Source organism: Dendropsophus ebraccatus, chromosome 1, assembly GCF_027789765.1.
Source record: "Dendropsophus ebraccatus isolate aDenEbr1 chromosome 1, aDenEbr1.pat, whole genome shotgun sequence".
Classification (NCBI taxonomy): Eukaryota; Metazoa; Chordata; class Amphibia; order Anura; family Hylidae; genus Dendropsophus; species Dendropsophus ebraccatus.
In genome coordinates, this window is record NC_091454.1 from 84,243,483 (window position 1) to 84,269,960 (window position 26,478).

Here is a 26,478-nt window from a genome sequence, read left to right on the forward strand (position 1 = left end):
GCAAAAATGAAAATTGGGTTCAAGGAGAAGTCCAAGCACAGATTTTTTTTTCCAAAACTGCCTGGGTGAACAAAGCATGCACTTACCTCCCCGAGTGAGAGCGGAGGACAGCTGACTCCTATGCTGAAGCCAAGGGGGGTAAGTGCATGTTGTCTTTTTGTTCACCCACCTCCTCCCTGACAGTTTTGATAAAAACTCCATGCCTGGACTTCTCCTTTAGGGGAATGTTGTTCACACATACTATATATGCTGCAGATTTTAGCTTTGACTTACCAGCAGAAAATCTATTATTTATTAATTATTATGATATTTATCACATAAAATGTCTGATCGCTGGGAGCCCCCAGTCACTAGATTAGGTGTCCCTGAGTGCTGTTACTTTCACTACACAGTCAGTAATTATTTGTAGTGCGCATACTGCGACTGTACAGAAAGAACATTTCAACATGACATACTGGAATATCATTTCAGATTAGATTGCCCAATGGATAAATTCACACGTACTATAAATGCTGTGGATTTTGTGCTGCAGATTTTACCAATGACTTACCAGCAGAAAATCTGCAGCATATCTGCAATGCTCATATTACTACCTGTTCATTGGAAGAAACATTCCTGACATCTATAATGGGAGGATTGAAGGCTTGTGTATCTGCTACCTCAAACATGGGATTTATCTGCAAAACAGAATAGAAAAGAACAGTTCTTATATGGGAACAAAGCTCAGAGTATAGCTCTGTTTTAAAGCATGATAATTAAAAAAATAATTAATGTAAATTGCAAACTTGCTTTATTTCACATCCCCTGTTGATTTAGGTTTTGAAAGTTATAGAGACTGTGTCACATCCATTATTGGTAATGGAAGTACCCATTTAACATCATAAGATTAACAGCACAGTACATCCCTATACTCAATAAGGGAGAATAAGTAAAAAGATTTCCAACTGGAAAACTGGTAAAAGCCCTTTGTTTCGATCAATAAATGAAAAAGTTTCCACCAAAATAGCACATTTCTGACAAACCCATTAAACTAAAGGGTGCATGGAAAAAATTATAACAACCATGGGGGAGATTTATCAAACATGGTGTAAAGTGAAACTGGCTCAGTTGCCCCTAGCAACCAGATTCCACCTTTCATCCCTCTCAAAAATGAAAGCTGGAATCTGATTGGTTGCTAGGAGCAACCATGTTTGATAAATCTCCCCCCATAATTACAAGGTGCATGTTGCACCTAAAACGAAATGGTGAAATTTTAAAGGACAAGTACTTCTACATCAAGTACATATAAAATTTGGCACAGCTGGGCCAAAATGTATGTACCTTGTCCCACACATTTCCAGATGCTTGGTTTCCATAATCCTACATTTGTGCAAGTGTGAATTTAAAGTGAAACTAAAGGAGTTATTTTGAATTTGAAATAGCAGAGCTACTTTCTTGCAAAAACAGCACCACCCTTGTCCCTCGGTTGTGTGTGGTATTACAGTTCAGCTTTATTTACTTCAATGGAACGGAGCTGCAAAACCCACACCCAAACTGAAGACAGGAGAAGCGCTGTTTCTGCCCTGTTTTTCTAAGCCTGCATAACCCCTTAAATGGAATTTTTTGGGCAAAAAGATCAATGGCCTATTCCTACGATAGGGCATCAATCACTTGTACCCCTCGCCGATGAGCTGTTAGGCACCTGCGCTACACAGTGAATAGGACAGTTGGCTTAGTTCACTGTCTAGTGGTGGTGACACGTAATTGCACCTCAGGTTCCGTTTAAGTTAACGGCAGGTGTGCTGAAATAACCAGGCCCTGCCACTACACAGTGAACGGAACCAACTGCTTTCAGTCCTATTCACTGTGTAGCGCAGGTGCCTAGCAGCTGATCGGTGACAGTGCTGGCTGTTGGTACCCTGATAATCAGTCGGGACCTGTGAATAGCTCACCGCTCTATTTTGCATGGAAAGTCCCTTTAACTTTACACTAGGAGTAACAAAATGTTATCAGTAGGTACATTTACTTTATATACTAACAGATTCACAGGCTATTTTTTTTAAACATATTTTCATATGAAAATCATGGAAATTTTTATATATATATATATATATATATATATATATATATATATATATATATATATATATAATAAACACATTCTCTATCCCTTTAATCCTATGATACTTAAAATAGCATAGGACATCTGACAAATTTTTGTGCAAGGTTTCCTGCTTGAGTTACACCTTAGTAAATGTAAAAGGTTCCTCGTGGATCATGTGACTTCAATACTTTCACTGGAGCATAACTGTTGTAAGCTTCCTAAATGATAATAAGTGCATATCTGTTGTACTGTCTACAGTGGTTGTGGAACCCAGGTCTCTAATACATACACTGTATGTGAATATGTAGCAATGGTAACATATATATATGGTTCTATTTGTTGTATAGCAGGTAGAATGCACTAACCATGGTTTTATAACCAGTTATTAACAATGTACGTTTCTACAGAATAGGAACAGTGACACCTGCTGTCTCTTTACACATAGTGCACATTACATAAACCACCGCAGAGCATGCTATGGTATTCTTATGATCCAAAGTTAATCAGCATCCACAGGATAGGAGATAACTAGCAGATCAGTGGTCGTCAACCACTGTGAACCCCACTGATCAGCACACATGGGTGATCAGCTCTCAATTCATACTCAGTGCTCAGCAGTGTTCAGCTGTCCACAGGGCGGCCAGATACTGCCTTAAGATAAAAACTAACTTATCATGAGACTACCCTATTAACTGATACTATCCCTTAAAGTCAGGTGATTAAAAAAATTTCACAGCCGGCAGAGAACATAATAAACAATCATTATGTAACCCTTTAAGCCCCAGGTTTATTTCCACTTTTTCATTTTCTTTTTTTTTTACTCCTCACCTTCTAACACCCATAACTTGATTTTTCTATATACAGAGTCATATGATGGCTTATTTTTTCCGGGACTAATTTTACTTTCATTTTGCAATAAAAGGTACAATGAAACAGAAAAAAATACATGCGTGAAATCAGGGCTGACTTCAAGTTTTTGCGGGCCCTTGGGTGACAGAGCCTCAATGGGCCCCTCTTCCATCCATCTACCATGCACCCATTCTCCACACACTATGCAGAATCACTTGAGACACCACTAACATACACAAACACACATTACTGGCACAGACACTGACACTAGCTGCGGATAGCTGGAGCCGCCATGTATGGTGCGTGGTTGAATCCCAAGTCTGCTCCATACCTCCTTAACAGCATAATCACGTTAGAGCAAATCTGTACCCTCTCATCCACCCCCAACCCCCAAACTACTGGTACTGTTCCTTAGATGAGGTAAAGTCTTTCCCAGATTTTTCTTTTTTTTTTTTATTCTGCTGGTGCAATGTCTTGGCTGAGAAATAATCTTTTAATTTTCAATAGCGCTGTCAATGAGGCGGGGCCTGGAACATTCGTGCTCTAGGCCTGCTCCGCTTCTGTGGTGATATTCTCCACCCTCTGGATTCTTGTACTGCCCCTTCCCTCATCCCAGACCAGATGAATGGACTCCAAGGATCTTTTTTTTCGATTGTACAGTGATCATACATGGTGCAGGAGCAGTGACACATCCAGACCTGTGGGGCTCCGTGGTGGTATTCTCCATCATTCCTCCTGGACTCTTGTATCACCTCTGGGCTGGATCACTGGTCTCCAACGCTCATTCAGGGCTTTGGGCTGTAGATAACCCCTTTAAGTGCATTCTCTCTCAGCTCGGTGACACAACCAAGTTGGAATCCTAATACACAAAAACACAGAAAAATGCAACAGCTCACCGCAACAGCAAGATACAGACCCGCCACAGACATGAAAATAATTAAAAGCAGCCCCCCCAACTGCCCAAAAAAATTCCCACAAAAATAATGAGTCTCTTGGTTACTATTTGCAAACAGCGTAAACTGCCTCACCACGATAAGGTGGACTCATATCGAGGCAGACCCTACACTGTATGTACACTATGGCCTCTCCATGGCGTATAATACGCCTATGCTCTGGGCATGCAAGATCCTGCCTCGATATGAGTCCACCTTATCGTGGTGAGGCAGTTTACGCTGTTTGCAAATAGTAACCAAGAGACTTTTTTGGGCAGTTGGGGGGGCTGCTTTTAATTATTTTCATGTCTATGGTGGGTCTGTATCTTGCTGTTGCGGTGAGCTGTTGCATTTTTCTGTGTTTTTGTGTGTTTGCAATTTCAGCCATGGCAACGTGCTCCTGCCTAGTGTGAACAGTGTTCTAGGAGAGCTGACCAATTTTTTCCTTTTTTTTCTGTTTTCCAGTTGGGGGAGTGGCTGCCTCTATTTGGTCGTGCACTCCACCTGTCTCACCCAGGTGATGCAATTATTTTTGCAGGTATTAGACGGATCTTGCATGCCCAGAGCATAGGCGTATTATACGCCATGGAGAGGCCATAGTGTACATACAGTGTAGGGTCTGCCTCGATATGAGTCCACCTTATCGTGGTGAGGCAGTTTACGCTGTTTGCAAATAGTAACCAAGAGACTCATTATTTTTGTGGGAATTTTTTTGGGCAGTTGGGGGGGCTGCTTTTATTTATTTTCATGTCTATGGTGGGTCTGTATCTTGCTGTTGCGGTGAGCTGTTGCATTTTTCTGTGTTTTTGTGTGTTTGCAATTTCAGCCATAGCAACGTGCTCCTGCCTAATGTGAATAGTGTTCTAGGAGAGCTGACCAATTTTTTCCTTTTTTTTTTGGAATCCTAATGCTCAGCTGCATGCTTCTTTCCCTGCTCTTTCTAGCAAGTTCTTAGAAGTGGTGGAGTGCTTAGACCCCGACCAAACAAAACTTTTGACGTGTCTAGGACAGAATGGTATAGCATGCTGTGCTACTGTATACAGCAGGGAAGGGGAACCCAAGGCCTTACAGCTATTGCAAAACTGCAATTCTCATGTCCCGACACCCAAAGCTTTGGCTTTCCTTGCCTGATGGGAATTGTAATTCTGCCACAGCCGGAGACCCCCAGATTCCACTTCCCTGCTGTATACAGAAATCAAAATGTGGTGAGACCATTATATGCCAATGGGATCTAGCAGTGTCCTCACAGCGCCTCTAAAAATGGAAATCAATGACATATGGGAAAGCAGAGACAAATTTTGCACATGGTACAAAGGGGAAAAAACAGAGACAGGTAACCGTTATTACCTCAATAGAATGCCCACTACTTCTGTGAAAGTGAGAAGATCTGGGATAAATATCATTTAAATGCGGAGGCACTTCAGGAAACAGCCTTTTCTGTTGCATTTTGTTAATTTCTTTATTTTCAAATACATCAAAATTTGTTTTCCAGGCTAAAACCTAAAACAAACAAACAAACAATACTACTACACAAATAGTTTTTATCAATTGTTGAAACCTTAAAAAACAAAGTATTTAAAATTATATCGTAATCTGTAGTGACTGGTAGAATACTAGTGAGGAAGCTAAACAGACCAAGAGGAAAAGAAAGCTCCTGCGGGCTTAAATAGGTTTTTAATTCTATTAAAAAATCTCAAGTCTTCCCATACTTATTAGCTGCTGTATGTCCTGCAGGAAATATTTAATTTTCAGACAGTGCTCTCTGCTGACTTCTCTGGCTGAGGCAGGAGCTCTGTCTCGGTTTTCCATAAATCCCCATAGACTTGAGATTCTTTAATAGAAGTAAATTACAAATCTATATAACTTTATGACACCAGTTGATTTGAAAGAAAAAGTTTTTTTGCTGGATAACCCCTTAAAGGAGTGAAATGAACTTGGATTCTCTGCATCTGGTATGTCTTCCTCTTCCTGCCCCAGTCCTAATAAAAAATTTCACTGGATGGGATCTGTGTGCAGTGGTGTATGAAGGGGCGACATGATGCTGACTAGCTGTGGCATATCTGTTCTCAAAATGCACAGATACTTCACTCAAGCACACTCACAGCCAAGGCTGAAAAGGCTAGTCCCAGCTCACAAGGGTATCCTTATCCACAGCATAGAGGATGGCTAGCTTCCATGCCCCCCTCCCCCGACCCCACATTCTTGAGAACAGGGACCCCAGTCCCTGCACATGCATAACACCACTCCATTCATTCTCTAGGGGACCTGACAGAAACAACCAAATACTGTACTCTGCTGTTTCCACCGGCAGCTCAGTTACATTCCTGTGCAGGTGGTAAAGAACTAAAGGTGCCAGCATTTCCTGCCTGTTTTAGAACATGTGCTCATGCTAAGCAGTTGGATGCAGCATCTTGGATAACATGGATACAGCCATAGGCTATGTTCACACACTGTACAAACAGCCATTCCACCGAAAGTGGATGTTGTTTAATGCTACCTACGGCCAGGAATTAACGATCATAATCATTTATTCCAGCTGTCACGATAGCAGAATTTTGATTTTGATACTGATATCAACTATTCAATTTCGATACCCAATATCAATTTGATACTTTTTTAAGTATCAAAAAAACCACAAAATGTCAAATTGTGGCCAATTTTTCAACAAAAAATGTTTATTGGCTTCAACAAGACCAGTCTCACATTGGCAATAGTTGATTTAGAGTTTTAAAGAAAACATTTCTTTTTACTTTTCCAATCCCCTACAATATTTTAAGGCCTTGTGGCTAGTGAGCAGGGTTCTGTTGCCCATTCACACATACAGGATCTTAGGATCCATTCCATCATTCAGTTACACTGCATCAAATTTGCAGCAGATCCTGTATGTGTGAATGGGAGGGACCATTTGGGTGCTTTTACATAGAGAATATTGCAGTGGTTTGGAGTCCTGGAGTAAAATCTGCTGCAATACAGTACATTAAAGACTCTGGCACTCCATTCTCGCAGCGGACTTTCATTCCACTGTGAGAATGTAGTGAGTAGTGAGGTAGTTTTGTTAAATTCAAAGGGGAACTCCTGGTCTTGATAATTACAGATGATTTAAATGTCCATGTGCAAACAAATATAGAGGTGGTGTCTGTATGGTGGCTAACTTTTTCAGGGCAATGTTGCCTTACTTGCATTTGCAACCAGGAAGTGCCAAAAACATCCCACTGTCTGATACACATTGGTTCCAGGTCCCCCACCCTCTGAGACAGGCTGACCTGTCTTGGTCTGTGGGCCTGGCTTGTTGAACATGTGATGAATCGAGCAGGACCCTAAGGTGGGTAGGGAGGGGGGTGGGGCTTCATTATTAGCTGGATTGCTCTAATCTGTATGAAGAGGCATCAGGCTGCTGCACTTTGTCATGCATTGGTTCTCCCCCTTGCCCCAGAATATAGGGGATGGATGGAGCCACATACAGCACCACTTTCCAGCAGCTCCACAGAATGGACACTGTGTGACCCAGACAAGTAGGGGCTAATAATGCTCAGTGGGTAGCAGAGTCAGACAGTTGACTGATTAGGGAGGGGCAGGCGGCGGGGGTCTGACTCAGACCTCTGCAACCCCGGGGATAAGTAGAGGGCCTTCCTGCCGAACCCACCGCGCGTCAGAGCGTGCTTAGAGGATGAATGAAGCTGCTGGTGGTGTCGGATGGGGGCAGTGGGTTTGGCAGGAAGGTCCCCTACTTGTCCCCTAGAAGGCGGAAGGTAGCTGCTGAGGTGTACCCCCCCCCCCCAAAACCAGTCAACTGTTTGACTCTGTGAGTCATTGAGCATTATTAACCCCTACTTGTCTGGATCGCACAGTGACAGGATCCATTCTATGTATTTGTGTTGTATTCTGCTCTATCCCCTATACACTCTGACATCAAGCTCACTCGCCGCACCCCCCCATCATGAGTCAGAGTGTACATAAAGGATAAATGGAGCCGCCGAAAAGTTGTGCTGTATTCTGTTTTTGTGGCGGGTGCAAGTTTGTTATTGGAGCGTACATAGGGGAGAGAGCAAAATACAGCACACACATGCATAGAATAGATCCTGTCACTGTGTGACCCGGACAAGTAGGGGTTAATAAGAAAACTAAGAACTGTTTACTAAAAATATTGATAGTAGTATGGAGATTTCGGTGCATCATGCGAACATGTGAACATGCCTGTGGCTGTATCCATGTTTTCTAGGCAGTCTTATAGCTTTATCCACTGGTAATCAAAGAAAAGTCCATGTATGTAAACATATTCAGATAACAGTTGTAGGCAGAATTTAGTAACAGACCTGTGCATCCGTGCCTCCAGATGCAAACTGTTCACCATCTCTCGAGAAAGCAACAGACGAAACAGGGCCCTGCAAAAGAACAAAAACATATAATAAAATTTCTAACAAAAATGAAGGTATGAGGCCCCCTTCGCAAGTCCGGAAAAAACACCCGGATTTCCTACTAGGAAATCCGGACGGATTTTCGGACCCATAGACTTTAATTAGTCACCCTTTTATAGGATATGTCCTATTTTTGCCCAAAATTCCAGCCCGGCCCGGCTCCAAGCTCCCCCCCAACCCCCCCAACGACGCACCCCCAACCCCCCCCCCCCCCCGGCGACCTCACCAGCGCTGCTCGGCCCAGCACCAGCCCCCCTCAGCCCGGCCCCGACCTCCCCCCCGGCCCGGCCACGACGCCCACGACTCCCCACCCCACCAGGAGACCTCAGCTGTCAACTGGGGGACCTCTGCAGAAATTAAGGAAAGAGTAAGATCCAGGACAGGTGAGACTAACCCTAGAACTACTACTCCCATCATGCCATGATTGAAATTCATGATGTGAGTTGTAGCTCTGCAACTTGGATGACCGCAGGTTCCAAAACTACAGCTCCCATCATGAATTGTCATCAGGACATGCGAAATACAAAAGGTTATGTGTGAGATCAACTGATAGAAAGTCTAACGAGGTAAACCTGTAATTCTCCTATACCCTAGGAGAGGAAAGTGACTATTGAAAAAGAAGGGTGACAGGTTCTCAAGGAAGACTGTATAGGTGTAAAATGGTATAAAACATATAGCTTTATTTACTATATAAATCGTCATCTATAATAAATACATGATAAACTAATACGTCATAGAAAAATTGAGAAAGCAGTTTATATGTTGCAAATAGACAGAAAAAACTTCAAGGAAAAGGCATAAAGTCATAAAAGGATAGAATAAATAGTTTTAGAGCCAATAAACCTCGGGGTGATCAGCCTCACGAGGTATTGGAAAATATAAAAATTGTAAAAATATATAAAAAATTATGAGTATTTAGTTTAGCCGTAAAAGTGGATTGTTATAAATATGCGCAGGTGATATATGTACAGAACATAGAGCCCGTTGGTGAGGGCGTCTTTTGATGTTGTAAGCTCTGCAATGTGCAGCAAAAAGTCATTAATCGGATAATAGCCGGCTTCTTAGAAGAAAGTTAAGACAGTTGTTTAGTGTAGCTCGGCCCGATTACTCAATCAAATCTTACTGGATGTGGTAAGTTAGTGGTGCTGTATGCACCGCTCACCCGTCTGGTGGCTTTGGAATCTCCTTGCGGTGTCAGGCCGATGGAGTATCCTGGTATAAGCTGCTGTCGGTGCGTGATGTTTCTGGTTGCTGTCAGCACTTCAGGCGCTCACGTGGGCAATAAGTAGAAGCTCCTTTTGTAATGGAGAAAACCTGCACATGCGTATTGTGCTTTGTTGGCCGCCGGACCTCGTGAGTATTTTTGGCAGTAAGTCTACTTGTACGGCAAAAAAGATTAATCAAAAATTAGTCATATAAGTGTAAATCAAGCTGGACGCGTTTCAAAGTCTCCCTAGACTTTTTCCTCAGCAGCAAGTTAGTAGTTGACTTACCGCCAAAAATACCACCCACGAGGTCCGGCGGCCAACAGAGCACAATACGCATGCGCAGGTTTTCTCCATTACAAAAGGAGCTTCTACTCATTGCCCACGTGAGCGCCTGAAGTGCGGACAGCAACCAGAAACATCACGCACCGACAGCAGCTTATACCAGGATACTCCATCGGCCTGACGCCGCAAGGAGATTCCAAAGCCGCCAGACGGGTGAGCAGTGCATACAGCACCACTAACTTACCACATCCAGTAAGATTTGATTGAGTAATCGGGCCGAGCTACACTAAACAACTGTCTTAACTTTCTTCTAAGAAGCCGGCTATTATCCGATTAATGACTTTTTGCTGCACATTGCAGAGCTTACAACATCAAAAGACGCTCTCACCAACGGGCTCTATGTTCTGTACATATATCACCTGCGCATATTTATAACAATCCACTTTTACGGCTAAACTAAATACTCATAATTTTTTATGTATTTTTTTTTTTTATATTTTTTTACAATTTTTATATTTTCCAATACCTCGTGAGGCTGATCACCCCGAGGTTTATTGGCTCTATAACTATTTATTCTATCCTTTTATGATTTTATGCCTTTTCCTTGAAGTTTTTTCAACATTTGCAACATATAAACTTTCTCAATTTTTCTATGACGTATTAGTTTATCATGTATTTATTATAGACGACGATTTATATAGTAAATAAAGCTATATGTTTTATACTATTTTACACCTATACAGTCTTCCTTGAGGACCTGTCACCCTTCTTTTTCAATTGTCATCAGGACATGATGGGAATTGTAGTTTTGCAAACTGCGGCCATCCAAGTTGCAGAACTACAACTGCAATCATAGATTGCCATCAAGGCATGATAGAAGCTGTAGTTTTGCAACTTGCGGCCATCAAGGTTGCAGAACTACAACTCCTGTCATAAATTGCCATCAGGACATGATGGGAGTTGTAGTTTTGAAACCAGGTTGCAGAAATAAAACTCCTATCATGTGCTATTGGCAGTTCAAATGGGAGTTGTAGTTCTGTAACAAATTATAGGTCGACATGGTATAGGAGAGGGGGGAGGGGGAAGTGGCACAGTAGAACTACATCTCCCATCATGGTGTGTGTGGTAATATGCAGGACTACATCCCCCAGCACGGTATATAGGGTAGGCTGTAGAACTACATCTTCCAGCATGGTGTGTAATAATATGCAGGACTACATCACATAATGGGAGTTGTAGTTCTGCAACACATAAGAGTATGACACATGGTATGAGGGGGAGATGGTCACACACTACACAAGGGGGGAAGGGGGCACGGTACATGAGGGGGAGGCGGTGGCAGGGTACACTAGGGGCTGTGTGGGTACTGGTAATGTATGTTGGCATACTGGACCATGTTAAAATCACTTTTTTTTTCTCATCAGGAAATCCTGAAGGCTTTTCCTGATGGTTTCCTGAAGGTAAAAACAGATTACTGTGGGCAAATCTTAATACAATACTTTCCTGATGACATTTGAGGCCTCCTGATCAGGATTTCCTGACAGTAAAAACTGACACGGAAGTGTGAATGGGGCCTGAAAGTGAATATGGTAACCTAAATGAACTACAGCTTAAACATGTTTACTGACTCCCAAGATACTACTAACAAAAACAGAAAATTCCCATTCTACTATGCCTAATGAATCAAACATGGCCATAGGTAGTTATGGAATATAATGGGGTACCTGGTGTCCATGAAGTGTGTAAAGTAGTCTTCCCTCCAGCAGGTCCAGAACCTTCACAGTACCATCATTAGAGGCAGACAGGAGGAAGTTTCCAGATAGGTGGAATGACAGACAGTTAACTTCTGCACTGTGGACTGAGAAACACTTAGTTACATATTGCAAACACTGGCTTCTTTGCTTGTAGAAGTACTTCTATACCCTCAAAAAATCTGGGGGCAGAAATTTTCTAGCCAATTTTCTTTATTGTAGTGTGGCTGTGTCCCACCTCTGCAATTTAATGGCTGAGCGAGTTCTCTACGTCATAGATCTATACATTCCTTCATCCCATATAATGCCCCGCAGCTTGCACAGTAAGAGCCTGGGAGCACTGTAATGGGACTTTTAGGCCCTATTCACACTTCCACGATTCTGTCCATAATTGCAGATCCGCAATTATGGACAGAAAATAGGGTCAAATTATTTCAATGACCCCATTCACACATTCGTTGGTGTATACATGGCCATGATCCATGCCGCATAAAAAAAATTCATTCACGGATACACCAATAGAACTCTATGGGATCCGTATGTTTGTGGATGCGATCTGCACAAAATACAGGTCCGCAATCAGCAAATCTGTGCAACCATGAGATGTCAGATGGCTGGAACCTACTTTAGCCGCAGGCTCCTCATGAATATTAAACTGGCAACAATTTTTTTTTTTCTGATTTCTGGTAGTTTTTCTGGTGTCTTATTTCGGGAGTTTCATTCCATTTTTTTTTCTTCATTATAAGTCATATGATTTTTTTTTTTTAAGGCAGATCAGATGCAGATAGTTTTCTTGCCATCCCATATTGGCAGGTGCCAAGGCTGTATGCAGTAAAGGTAGGTTACCTTGATAATGCTGCAGTAATTTGTTCATGCGAATATCCCAGACTTTCACTGTACTGTTAGAACCTGCTAAGGCTACACACGTTCCTGATGGATTAAAGCTCACATAATTGGAATGCCTGAAATATATAGAAGAAGGTGAACTGAGTGTATAAAAGAAATCAGAATCATATACACATAATGTGGGGGTGCATAAATGTTTAAAAATACTTAATACCAAGTATAATAAAGGTGTGTCAACACAAAATGCTCATATTCTCCCTTGTTACATTACCTTATGACTTGGCAAACATCTGACTAATGGTCTGAATAATTCTTGCAGATTATGTACAAAGAGTATTTAGACAAAGGAATTTTCCATAAGATGCCAAAACTACTTTCATAAAATTGCAGCCTGCTCATTCATATTCACAAGGAAGTCAATACAAATTTTCAGCACATTGGATTAAGGCAGCATTCACACATCAGTGATGTACAGATAATATACAGTCCATATGTCAGCTGTATATCAGGGACTGAACTCTTTATCATTATGATACATTGAGCTCTGGAAAGGATAGAGCACTACTCTGCTAAACTGACATGGCTGTGACTGTTCAATAACATTAACTGCTCCAGAGCTCACTGTATCGTAATAAATTATAATGCAGGGAGTCCCATAAGAGGTGAAGAGTCCAGTTTGTGATATACAGCTGACATACAGTATATTATCTGTATAATATGTAATCAGCTGACATACCCTATATTATCTCTATATCACAGATTTGTGAATGCAGCCTTACTTATGTGATCATTTACTCTACATGGTACAAATTGTGCCATATACATAAAACCAGCAAATGCCATGGGGGACAAAAATCAGCATAAAAACATTAGATACTTCAGAGATCTAGCTTTCTAAGCATCTATACATATGGCATATGGCTTTACATATTGCCAACGAGAAAAATGGCCACTTACTGGCACTGGTAAGGCAGACATACTTTATAAAGTGTGTATACTATATATCTACCTATGAGAGTATTAAAGGGGTGCTCCAGCGTGGGGGCACTTTTTTGAGGGGACCGGGGAGGAGGTGGCTGAAATAAAAGACGTCCACTTACCTCCCCGGTTCCATCGGCGGGCCCCGCATCACGGCGTTCCGGTGCCCCGGTTCCCGGCCGCTTCCGGGTGTCTGACGCCGCCCAAAATGCTAAGTCTCAGGGCCGCTCAGCCACTTCGTGAAGGAGGCGGGATCCGAGCGGACTTCAAACGGATCCCGCCTCCTTCACTGAGTGGCTGAACTGCCCTGAGATGTAGCGTCTCGGGTGGCGTCAGCCACCCGGAAGCGGCCGGGAACCGAGCACCGGAGCGCCGTGATGCGGGACCCGCCGCTGGAACCGGGGAGGTAAGTGGACGTCTTTTATGTCAGCCACCTCCTCCCTGGTCCCCCCAAAAAAGTGCCCCCATGCTGGAGCACCCCTTTAATTATTAGTAATGCTGGGTAACAGTGCAAGAGACTGGGATGCTCATATACATGGTAATTATATGAGAAAGCAAACTTTAAATCCTATATACTAGTCCCTAAAGCTTTTTTTTTCCTACCAGGCCAGTACATTGTGTCTGGACAAGTGCATGCCAAAATTACTTGTAGGGTTTGCAAGTTAAATATTTTTGCAAATACATTTATTTAACAAAGTTGCCTCCTCCTCCTCCTAATAAGCAGCAGATTGGCTTATCTGCTCTTACTGATGATTCTGCCCATAGGATAGCTGGCATTGAGAAGCATGTGACCATGCCACACCCCCGAGTCCTACATGTGCATATATGGTAGACACTAAGGGCGGGGCATATTCACATGCTCGGCCATCTTATGGACAGAATCACCACAGAGTAGGTCAGCACAAGATTTTTGGTTTCTTTGTAATGATAGGCACATACAGATATTGCCACAAGTATGTATGAATTTTGCACATCTTGAACATGTATTTTTAAGGAGTTGCCTGTTTGGTCAGACTTCTCTTCATGAGTTTGTTCACTGCCCCTGCTTAATTGGTAGTATGATGTGAATGGACAGAAGCACTGGTCTGGGGTCCAGGTAAATAGTACAAATAATATAGCAGAAGCTGAGAATCTCCAGCACCATGAGCACAAAAGCTGGTAAAATTAATTTCCTTTATTGTAAATATTCTAAAATCAAACGTTACATGCTAACAGAATATTTATGCCAGAAGATTTACAGTAAAGAAAATTAGGGGATCAATGAAACAAAAAATCAATGTCATAAAAACTTTTTCAAATAATTAATAATTAATAATTACCCTTTGTAGTCCACGAAGGTGTTAATGCAAACTCTGTTTGTTGTGTCCCAGATTCGCACAGTCTTATCGTCACTGCATGAAGCGATTAGTCTTCCATCTGGGGAGAATCTGTAATGAAGGAAGATTAGAGAACTCCAGAGAGGATGCTGATGAGAGAAATTACTTAGATTGTCTAAATACCCAAGGAAGAAGAAGATCAGTGTGAAAGCACTGACACCAAACAGCAGGAAATGTGCCAATCCCATACAGAGGTCAAAGCTGGGTGAAAGCAGTGGACACTACATGCCACATACATGGACAAAAAGCAGATGTATGCTCTCAGAACTTACTAAACATTAGAGAGCTTTGCAAAAATTACTAGATTAGATAAATTAGTGCTTGATGTTACATGCCTGGGGGTGGCAGCGGCTCATATTATAACAACACTTCCCATTCTGATTTCTGGCCTATTCGGTGTTTTATAGAAACAATAGTGAATATACAAATTCCTAACCAGCATGGGTCAGCCACGTAGAAAGATATATTGTATAACCCCTACACAAGATACCTAAGTGTGATACAAAACAGAAACATAACTTGCAGATAACCTTTGATAACTGTTGGAACCAACATGGACTACACCCAATATAAATCTGTTACAGTTTCATGGTCTCAGGTGGCAGAGGGCAAAGAGAGGATGCATGAATGGACTGAGCCTATTGTAAATAAAGGTCCTTCCAAAGACAATGAAATGGAGACTCAGAAATGCTGGACAATGCTAACCATCTGAGTGATAAGAGTGAAGTCAAACAGCAGAACAGCATTCCTGCAGTCGTAAAGCCATAAACCAGCCCCTGCGGCCGAACTTCAAAGCCTATTTATAGGAGTCACCAGTGGACGGGTATAACACGCCCAATAGAGTCATCAAAAGGACAAGGACCTTACTTTACCCAAAGGACGCCACCTACAGGAACGTGTTTACCTCTGCATTATTGTCTTTAAAACATAAAGGAACTGTAATGATTGGCTGAGACAGTATTTAGAGGTGTTCCAGGGACGGGCCATGTGTGGGCTATGTGTGTTTGAGTGACTGGTATATAAGATTGCACACAGATGAATAGTTAGGCACTTCCTATCCTCCATCATCCCTTCCTACCACTCTCTCCCTTCCCTTATATTCCTATCCCTTAGTTAGTCTCCCCTTGTGTAGATATTTAGGTTTCCACTTTGTAATAAACCCCTTAAAGATCCAGTTGTCCTTGATCAGTTAATAAGGCACCCCAAAAACCCAAGCAGATTCTACAATAACATAACTTGCAGATGACCTGGGATTCTGAAAGGGGTTGTCAGGTAAACCTTTTTTAAGGAGTACTATGACATCAGGTAAAAAAATAAACATGCATCAGAAGCATACAGATTTTTTCCCCCATCTGCCACACCAAGAACCTATTTGTTTTGGGGGTCTTAGTTTTGTATTTTGTGGTTGTACTTTCTGTTAGAACAGTTGCTCAGCACAAGACCCAGAAAGCTTTGATTTCCCTCAGCTCTCTATCACAGTCCTCCCACCCTGCTTACTCCCCCCCCAGCAATCCTGCCGGTTTCCCACCCAAAGCTGTTGCAGAACATCTAATATGACAGCAGACTATTGCACATAGTGAAGTTGCAGCACCTGCTCCTTTCACTTCTTATCTGCTCAGGGAGATGATATTGGCTAGAGGGGCTGCTCAGGGAATCACTTAAAGGTCTAAGGCTCAGATAAAAGGGCCAGCCAGACCTCCTGTGACATTAAAGGATAATGCGTTGCAATGGTACAGAGGGAGGAGCCGGGGCTAATATAAATTTTGTAGTCCTGCTATTTTCCATTCCTTGTCTGTGGTGAAGCACAGAAGCCGCTGAAGCCATTGCTCCCCATTCTGTGGCATCTGATTTCCAATGTATTGTTCTGTCAGTTTTGTAGTAAAGGCTTTTGGAGCGCACTGCATCAATGAATTATGAGTCCCATTTACAGCTACTTGTTCATGTGCTGCGCTTGGCTATGTGTTTTAAGCCTAAAAGTTGTAGGTAATTTGAACAATGACAAAAAAAAAAGCTTTAGGCTGCATTCCCACGTTCCGTGATCCTGACGGATCACGGACGTGGAATGCATGTACTAGAGCCCCCCGCGCCCGGACAGCATCTGCTATTAGATGCTGGGAGCGGGGGAGACTGTATTTATAAGCGCCGCGCTGTAATGAATCAGCCGCGCGGTGCTGTTACTACAGCGCGGCGCTTATGAATACAGTCTCCCCCGCTCCCAGCATCTAATTACAGATGCTGTCCGGGCGCGGGGGGGGCTCCAGTACATGCATTCCACGTCCTTGATCCGTCAGGATCACGGAACGTGGGAATGCAGCCTAAGATGCCTTCCCTGACCAAGCAGGATTACTGTGTAAACACATACCTTGCACATCTGACCCAGTTTGTATGTTGGTTCAGTGAGAAAAGAAAGCGCTGGTGATGGATACTCCATGCCTTAATTGACTTGTCATCAGATGCAGTGATCATGCACTGGCCGTCACTTGAAAAGTCAACACTTCTTACTGATGCCGCGTGAACCTTAAATATGGTTGACTCCCCTTTGCTGAAAATATAAAACTAGAAATAAATAAATGCATACATTGCGAAATCACCTGACGAAGGAGATGGGTTGATATGAAGCGCTAAACAAAGTGTTTTTCCTTTTATGCAAGTTCTCAACTATAAAAGCCAAATTTATACATATTATCAATCGAATTACCAGGTTGATATTCAGAATTTACAACTATTAAAGAAAACATAAAACTGTAAGTAAAGCTAAATGAACTGAAACACAAATTGTTTACTGGTTTGTTCCCAAATGCACTATGTAAAAGAGCCATTACACTTAGACTAGGGAAGTTCTTAAGCACTGCTTGAGGTATATTTAGAACAATCCAAACAAACAAATTACCTTGCTAACAATGCTAGGAGTAAAAATGACTAAATTACATTTATTCTCATTGAGTACTTACATGTTAGGGGCCCAGAGTCTAACTGTCCTGTCCTTAGAGGCTGATGCCAGCAGGTGTCCGTTAGGAGAAAACTGAACACAAGTCACAGCTTCTCTGTGCCCTATAAACCTGAAAGTGCGTGACTGAGGCTTGAAGTTCCAGACCATAACAAATGTATCTGCAGCAGAGGATGCTAGAAATATTCATAAGAAACACATGAGACAATGGAATAGATATGCCAATATTGTAACACATCCAATCACAATAATATTAAATGGTGCATCACTTTATATCCTCAAGATTAAAGCGACTCTGTACCCACAATCTGACCCCCAAACTGCTTGTACCTTCGGATAGCTGCTTTTAATCCAAGATCTGTCCTTGGGTCCATTCGACAGGTGATGCAGTTATTGTCCTAAAAAACAACTTGCAGCCCCGTGCCCAAAGGGAGTATCTGTGCCCTAACTTTGCACCACCCCTCCGGCGGGGAGGAGGAACAGAGAGGTTGTGCCAGCCTAATGCATGCTGCAAGTTTAAAAGTTGTTTTTTAGGACAATAACTGCATCACCTGCTGAACGGACCACAGGACAGATCTTGGATTAAAAGCAGCTATCCGAAGGTACAAGTGGTTTGGGGGTCAGACTGTGGGTACAGAGGCGCTTTAAAGAAGCATCCCACTTTATTTTTTTATTTATTTGCAGCAGCATGGCTTATCATAGAGTATACAGCAGAAGACATGGCGGGCAATAAGCTGAGTGCCTGCCACGTTCTCTGTGTGTCCCCTGTAGTGTCACCTCTTCTGTCCACCTGCCCTCACTCTTCAAATAGCCGGCACACAGCGATCGCATGTGCTGGCTATTTAACTGTATACATGCCGCTGTCACACTGACAGCGGCATTACCTTCCTCCTGAGCCCATTTCATGTGCAGCAGGGGTCGGCTACTGTGTGTAGCAGACCCCGGCTACTAATGACTGCAGCCCGCGATCCCGCTGGCTACAGTCATTTATCCTTTTAATGCAAAGGTCAGGGCAGGGTCGGTGGCTGCAGAGGGAGAGCGGCAGGCGCAGTCCTGAAGAGGAGACCGGAGGAGAAGGCTGGAGTCGGAGAGGAGATGCGACCACTACATCTGGCTGCACAGCACTGTGAGGAAGGGGCGGCAGGTCGGGGCCAGCAGGACATTCCCGATGCAATCATCAGCTATGTGAGAGGGGTGAAGAGGGGGTCGGCTTGGCTCCCACTGGGAAGGGGGGAGGGGGGGCTGTAGCCTGCAGATTACCCTGCCACCCAAGTCCAGGTCACCCTGCCCTGACAGCAGGAACAGTGCAACTACAGCCCCATCATTCCCCTGATAGCTGGTGTGTGTGTGTGTGTGTTACATGACTACAGCCCCCATCATTCCCCTGATAGCTGGTGTGTGTGTGTGTGTGTGTGTTACATGACTGCAGCCCCCATCATCCCTGATAGCTGGTGTGTGTGTGTGTGTGTGTGTTACATGACTGCAGCCCCCATCATCCCTGATAGCTGGTGTGTGTGTGTGTGTGTGTGTGTTACATGACTGCAGCCCCCATCATCCCTGATAGCTGGTGTGTGTGTGTGTTACATGACTGCAGCCATCATCCCTGATAGCTGGTGTGTGTGTGTTACATGACTGCAGCCCCCATCATCCCCGATAGCTGGTGTGTGTTACATGACTGCAGCCCCCATCATCCCCCTGATAGCTGGTTTGTGTGTTACATGACTACAGCCCCCATTATCCCCCTGATAGCTGGTGTGTGTTACATGACTGCAGCCCCCATCATCCGCCTGATAGCTGGTTTGTGTGTGTTACATGACTACAGCCCCCATCATTCCCCTCATAGCTGGTGTGTGTGTGTGTGTTACATGACTGCAGCCCCCATCATCCCCCTGATAGCTGGTTTGTGTGTGTTACATGACTACAGCCCCCATCATCCCCGATACCTGGTGTGTGTGTTACATGACTACAGCTCCCATCATCCCCGATAGCTGGTGTGTGTGCGTGTTACATGACTGCAGCCCTCATCATCCCCCTGGTAGCTGGTGTGTGTGTGTTACATGACTGCAGCCCCCATCAACCCCGATAGCTGGTTTGTGTGCGTGTTACATGACTGCAGCCCCAATCATCCCCTGATAGCTGGTGTGTGTGTGTGTGTGTTACATGACTGCAGCCCCCATCATCCCCAATAGCTGGTGTGTGTGTGTTACATGACTTCAGCCCCCATCATCCCCGATAGCTGGTTTGTGTGCGTGTTACATGACTGCAGCCCCAATCATCTTCTGATAGCTGGTGTGTGTGTGTGTTACATGACTGCAGCCCCCATCATCCCCAATAGCTGGTGTGTGTGTGTTACATGACTACAGCCCCCATCATCCCCCTGATAGCTGGTGTGTGTGTGTTACATGACTGCAGCCCCCATCATCCCCAATAGCTGGTGTGTGTTACATGACTACAGCCCCCATCATCCCCCTGATAGCTGGTGTGTGTGTGTTACATGACTGCAGCCCCATCATCCCCCTGATAGCTGGTGTGTGTGTGTGTGTGTTACATGACTGCAGCCCCCATCATCCCTGATAGCTGGTGTGTGTGTGTGTGTGTTACATGACTGCAGCCCCCATCATCCCTGATAGCTGGTGTGTGTGTGTTACATGACTACAGCCCCCATCATCCCCGATAGCTGGTGTGTGTGTGTGTTACATGACTGCAGCCATCATCCCTGATAGCTGGTGTGTGTGTGTTACATGACTGCAGCCCCCATCATCCCCGATAGCTGGTGTGTGTTACATGACTACAGCCCCCATCATCCCCCTGATAGCTGGTGTGTGTGTGTTACATGACTGCAGCCCCATCATCCCCCTGATAGCTGGTGTGTGTGTGTGTGTTACATGACTGCAGCCCCCATCATCCCTGATAGCTGGTGTGTGTGTGTGTGTGTGTGTTACATGACTGCAGCCCCCATCATCCCTGATAGCTGGTGTGTGTGTGTGTTACATGACTGCAGCCATCATCCCTGATAGCTGGTGTGTGTGTGTTACATGACTGCAGCCCCCATCATCCCCGATAGCTGGTGTGTGTTACATGACTGCAGCCCCCATCATCCCCCTGATAGCTGGTTTGTGTGTTACATGACTACAGCCCCCATTATCCCCCTGATAGCTGGTGTGTGCTACATGACTACAGCCCCCATCCTCCTCCTGACAGCTGAAGTGTTACTGTCCATACCTTCCCGATCACGCACGGTAAACAGAGCAAGCACAGAAACCTCCAAATTCAGTACCACACAAAAACATGGTACTAAATAAAACTGCAGATCACGGCGCAAAAAAAAAAAGCCCCCTCACCCCCCAGCCAGACAGGCTAAAAAATAAAAAAGTGTTGGGAATCAAAATAGGGCAATTTTTTAAAGCCCATTTATTTCAAATAATGTAAACTTTATTTTTAAAGTAATAAAATTAAAGGAACATAAATTGGTTCGTACAGACCTGACAGTCGGGGTGGGGGGTGCATTTCTATTCTTGTGGGGTTTATTTTAATATAATTTATTAAGTATCGAATTGGTATCAAGCATTGAAAAAAAAAGTTGGTATTGGTATCAAACTCAAAATTCTGATATCGAGACATCACTAACTGCTGGTGATCTTTAAACTGACAGAACATCGGCTGCAGGAGCGCATCTAGCAACTTTCCTGGCAGATAATCAGTCTGTGTAAACGGCCTTTAGTCTGACCATGTGAATAATGAGCTGAATTGACAGTATCATAGTTTTCTATCCTGCTTTCAGTTCTAGTCTTTAGACCCCCTGGTAGGGCCAGGACTAACTGTCCTAAGACTAACTGTGCTAGTATCAGTTGGAGCCTGCATTCCCAGAGTATAGCCTTATTACTAGCCCAGGAGAGGCCACAGTTAAAGCCCTATTACACAAAGTGATTATCGGCCGTATTCAGTCCACACTGACCATTACGGCCCAAATAATCGCTTACTGTAATAGAAGACAACAATCTGCTGACGTGTATGATGTCGACTGACTGTTGTCTTTCAACATGTTGAAAAATGAACAATGAGAATAGCAGCGATATAGGAGCGGATAGGAGTGGCAGCAGCAGACCACCGCTACCTTCTATGGGCTGCCCGGACGATCTAGCGATCACCATGGCAGCTCCCTGTGGCACCCCGGCTCTTACCCTCTGCTGTCGGCGCGTGTAATGGGGCTTTAGTGTATGAGGCCACCTTATTGTGGTGTGGTACACACTATTGGCAAATGGTATGCTAAGAGCTTCATTATTTTTATGACGATTTTCTTGAAGTGTTACTGTCCTTGTAATTTTTAAAATCTACATCAACAGTAGATGTGAAATAAAGCAAGTTTGCAACATACATTCACTATTTATTTTGTTGTTATCATGCTGTAAATCAAAGCTGAACTTACCAGAAATCCTGGTCAAGTCTCCTGAGGGCAGAATTTCTGACTTGTGCTGGTTGTAAAAAACAGACTAAACACAGGAATTCCAGCCAGTACAGAGAGTCACAGCTCACTGTGTCCATCAGTCACATGACTGCCTTCTCTGTGAGCGCTCAGATGGCCAGGGAAACAATGGACTAACTGTTTTCTGACTCTTAGGGTACAAACCCACTTGATGTATTTGCTGCGTGAATCAGTCTAAGGGTACAAACCCACGTAATTAGTAGACTCAGCTCACCCAGCCAGTGCACGACCAGTGTCGAGGTATACAAATAAAGGCAAAAATGGGTCAGCACTTCCAATAAAAGTTTCTTCTTTATTTCTTTACTCCATTAAAAGCGAACAAAAGGCAGATACAAAAAAGTAGGGAAAATACACATCTGACGCGTTTCTGGCTATACGACCTTAACCCCTAGACGACCCTGGACGTAGGGTTACGTCATGGAAGTCTGTCCCCAGACGACCCATGACGTAACCTTACGTCATGGGTGTTATTCCCGCTATGAAGCGCGCTCCGGAGCGGAGCGCGCTTCATAGGAGGTGGGGGCCGGCTGCAGTGAGCAGCCGGGACCTCACCGGCAATGACACGCTGCAGCGATCGCGCTGCCGCGTGTCATTAACCCCTTAAACGCCGCGATCGCGGCGTTTAAGTGTAAGTGACAGGGGGAGTCCCCTGTCACTTACCGATCGGGACCCCCGCAGTGTGACTGCGGGGGTCCCGATCGGTAAAACGGGCCGCCGGAGCTCTCTCACCTGCCTCCGCGCGGTCCGATCGGCGCTCTGGTCACTGAGCCTGCACAGGCAGGCTCAATGAGCAGAGCGCCGATAACACTGATCAATGCTATGCCTATGGCATAGCATTCATCAGTGTAAAAATCCAAGTAGTGAATGTAAAAGTCCCCCAAAGGGACTTCAAATGTGTAAAAAAAAAAAAGTTAAAAACACTAACACACTACCCCAAACCCCCTCCCCCAATAAAAGTCTAAATCACCCCCCTTTCCCATTATATAAATAAAACATATAAAAATAAATAAATAGATAAACATATAATATACCGTAGCGTGCGGAATTGTCCGATCTATTAAAATATAACAAGCGTCATTGCGAACGGTAAACGGCGTACACGAAAAGAGGGAAAAAAGTGCGCGGATTACCGATTTTATGTTACATTATATATATAAAAAAATTAATAAAAAGTGATCAAAACGTCCGATCTTCACAAATATGGTATTAATAAAAACTAGAGATCATGGCGGAAAAAATTACACCCCATACAGCCCCGTCAGTGAAAAAATAAAACCTTTATAAGCGTCACAATAGTCCCATTTTATTTATAATTAATTGCCAAAAAAAAGGATTTCATTTTAAAAAAATATATAACATTAGAGAATCTGCGTAAACCTGCATATGGTTGTGTTCGTACTGACCTATAGAGTAATGGTATCATGTCGCTTTTACCATATAGTGCATTACGTAGACACAGGAACCCCCCAAACGTTACCATATTGCATTCTTTTTTGCGATTTCACCAATTTATATCTTCATAAATAATATATTTGGGATTCCTGAATACATGTTATGGTAAAATGAATGACGCCATTACACAGTACAACTATTCCTGTAACAAATAAGCCCTTACATGGCCTGTAGATAAAAAACTGAAAGTGCTGGAGCTCTTAGAAGGGGAGGAGGGAAAAACGGAAACACTAAGATCAAAATTTGCGCGGTCCACTGGGTCATTTTGGGCCTGGTCCTCAAAGGGTTAATCATAGAATCTATGATTAAGGGCGTATAGCCAGAAACGCGTCAGATGTGTATTTTCCCTACTTTTTTGTATCTGCCTTTTGTTCGCTTTTAATGGAGTAAAGAAATAAAGAAGAAACTTTTATTGGAAGTGCTGACCCATTTTTGCCTTTAAGGGTACAAACCCACTTGACGTATTTGCTGCGTGAATCAGTCTTAAAAATAAGCAGGCAAAACGCAGGTTGTTCTGAGTTAAAATACGCAATTGCGTATTTTTGAAGCGTGAAGCTACATGCGTTTTTCGCACAGGTTGTTAACAACTGATGCTTTGCTAACAACAAGCTTCATGCTTCAAAAATACGCAATTGCGTATTTTAACGCAGAACAATCGTATAAAGCCAACCTGCGTTTTGCCTGCTTATTTTTAAGACTGATTCACGCAGCAAATACGTCAAGTGGGTTTGTACCCTAAGGGTACAAACACACACACCGTATACGCAGCAGATACGCAGCAGATCTGCAGCAGATTTGCAGCAGATTTGATGCTGTGTTCAGTTGTTTAGATCTAATCTGCTGCGTATCGCAGCAGAAAATACGCTGCGTATACGGCGTGTGTTTGTACCCTTAAAGAAAAAAAAAAAGAATATATGAGTCAGAAAACAGGAAGTGCCACATTTCCATGATAACAATAAATAAATAATAATAATCAATATAAATTGCAAACTTGCTTTATATCACATCTATTGCTGATTTAGATTTTGAAAGTTATAACGACAGGTACACTTTAAAGTGACTACCACCAGGCTGAAGCACTGGAGGCGGCCAACCCATCCTTAGTGGGAAGAAACCCCCGCCCCTCCATGAGGTGACTCCATTAGAATCAATGGAACCCTATCATAGAGGGGCTAGGGTTTCCTCCCACTAAGGGTGGGTTGGCCCGCCTCCAGTGCTTCAGCCTGGGCCTGGTTGTACAGTCACTGTATTTAGTGTATTTTTGTGTATGCCAAGCAATATCTTAACATTATAGTTCTTCAGAATTAAACCATATAGGTATTACCGAGTTGTTTGCTGTCTGGACTAAAGTCAACACAGGTGATGGCATCTTTATGACCTTTAAAGTGGCGGATCAAGGCCGGATCTTCCTGTGGGGGAAAAAGAAAAAATAAGCTCATCATCTGTCAAGTAGAATGACTATACATTGTTTTCTGCAAAGCTGGCATGAATTTTCTTTTTACACAAAGATTTGGGTAGCTGAATGATGAAGACGTCCCAATTGTGTAAAGACTTTTTTATGCAGTTATAGCAGCGGCGATCGCATAGGGTTCTGTCTGATACTTTATTCTACATAGAACCACATTACAGTGTAGTTAGGTGGCGTACACTCCTCCATACAGATGGGTTACTTTTCATGGACAGATCGGTCATATAAATGCCATATGGTTTAAAGTGTTACCGTCGCTTAGAAAAACTTTCGACATGTCACAGAGATGTCAAAAGTTTTGATCTGTCCGTGTCCGAGTGTTCAGATTCGTACTGATTGTGGGGATGAGCACAGTCTTTTCCTGACTCGCTCACAATCTGTATGGGTGTGGATACTCAGACCAGGACAGATCAAAATTTTTGACACTTTAAATATGACGGCCCAGATTTAAATAAAAGCCGCTGGTGTAACCCACCCACAGCAACCAATCACAGCTCAGCTTTCATTTTAGCACAGCTGATAAGTGAGCTGTGATTGGCTTCTCTCTACACCTGAGTCTATCCTACAGTTGGATAAATCTGGGCGAGTCATAGTGAGTCACAAGCATTGCACATAGAAGCCTTGACAGTTATACCCATAGCGCTGTACATACAGATCACACATTGACACGTCTTACATATGACTGAGACGCCCCTGCCCCTGAAGTGACCACACACTGTAACTCTATGACTAACATAGTACGTGCACGCACTGCGTATACTGCCGACAAGGAAGCAATGTCAGGAGCTCACCAGCACAGACGCCATAGATCGCACAGAGCGCAATTTTCAAAGCGACCAATCAACAGGCTCTGTTTCCGTCAAGTGACTAGCGTTTAGACGTCACCGGCCACGTGATCGCTCAGGGGGCGGGTAACGATGGAACTAGGAGTAGACGGGTTTGAGTGAGTTTTGTGCGGGCTGCGGGCTGATGCGGTGTGGATGATGGCGGTTATAACGGACACAGGGCGGTGTGGATGAGGCTGTGTATGACGGCGAGCACGGGTAGTATAGATGAAGCGAATATCACGGAGAGCGTGTAACAGCGCGGGTTATGTTGGTTGAGACATATGAATATATATGTTGTCCATACTTTGTCTCACTATGATAACTTCTTCGGGTGTGTAACAATAAAGATGCAGCCTCGTTTCCTGCTGCCTTTCATTCTTGTGGATTTCAAGGGGACCCTGGACCAAGCAGTGAGATGTGCACCATACATAGAATTATATATATATATATATATATATATATATATATATATATAACTATCATGTATCTTCTATCCAGCGCTGTGGATTACTACTATAGCTGCACAGTCAGGGCTGGGGTTTACAGGCTCTAACAGGCAGGTTTACCCTATAAGGGTATGT

At 43.5% G+C, this 26,478-nt stretch overlaps 1 protein-coding gene across 3 annotated transcripts in view; it reads right to left on the reverse strand.

Annotated features, from left to right (window-relative positions):
* The window catches only part of POC1B (POC1 centriolar protein B), a 61,019-nt gene extending 35,071 nt beyond the window's left edge, over positions 1-25,948 (reverse strand). The window contains exons 1-10 of one of the 3 annotated variants that reach the window (XM_069955734.1): positions 25,862-25,948; positions 24,927-25,011; positions 17,672-17,843; positions 17,083-17,262; positions 14,664-14,771; positions 12,367-12,482; positions 11,494-11,627; positions 8,178-8,246; positions 5,212-5,364; positions 594-677 (exon numbers count right to left, since the gene is read on the reverse strand). In XM_069955734.1, the coding sequence (XP_069811835.1) occupies positions 594-677; positions 5,212-5,364; positions 8,178-8,246; positions 11,494-11,627; positions 12,367-12,482; positions 14,664-14,771; positions 17,083-17,262; positions 17,672-17,843; positions 24,927-25,011; positions 25,862-25,876 (1,116 nt within the window). In that variant the 5' untranslated portion in view covers positions 25,877-25,948. Of the gene's footprint in view, positions 1-593; positions 678-5,211; positions 5,365-8,177; positions 8,247-11,493; positions 11,628-12,366; positions 12,483-14,663; positions 14,772-17,082; positions 17,263-17,671; positions 17,844-24,926; positions 25,012-25,746; positions 25,826-25,861 lie in introns of those variants that run through there. The other 2 variants (XM_069955729.1, XM_069955725.1) reach the window with 2 other exon arrangements.
* Between the last annotated feature and the right edge of the window lie 530 nt (positions 25,949-26,478).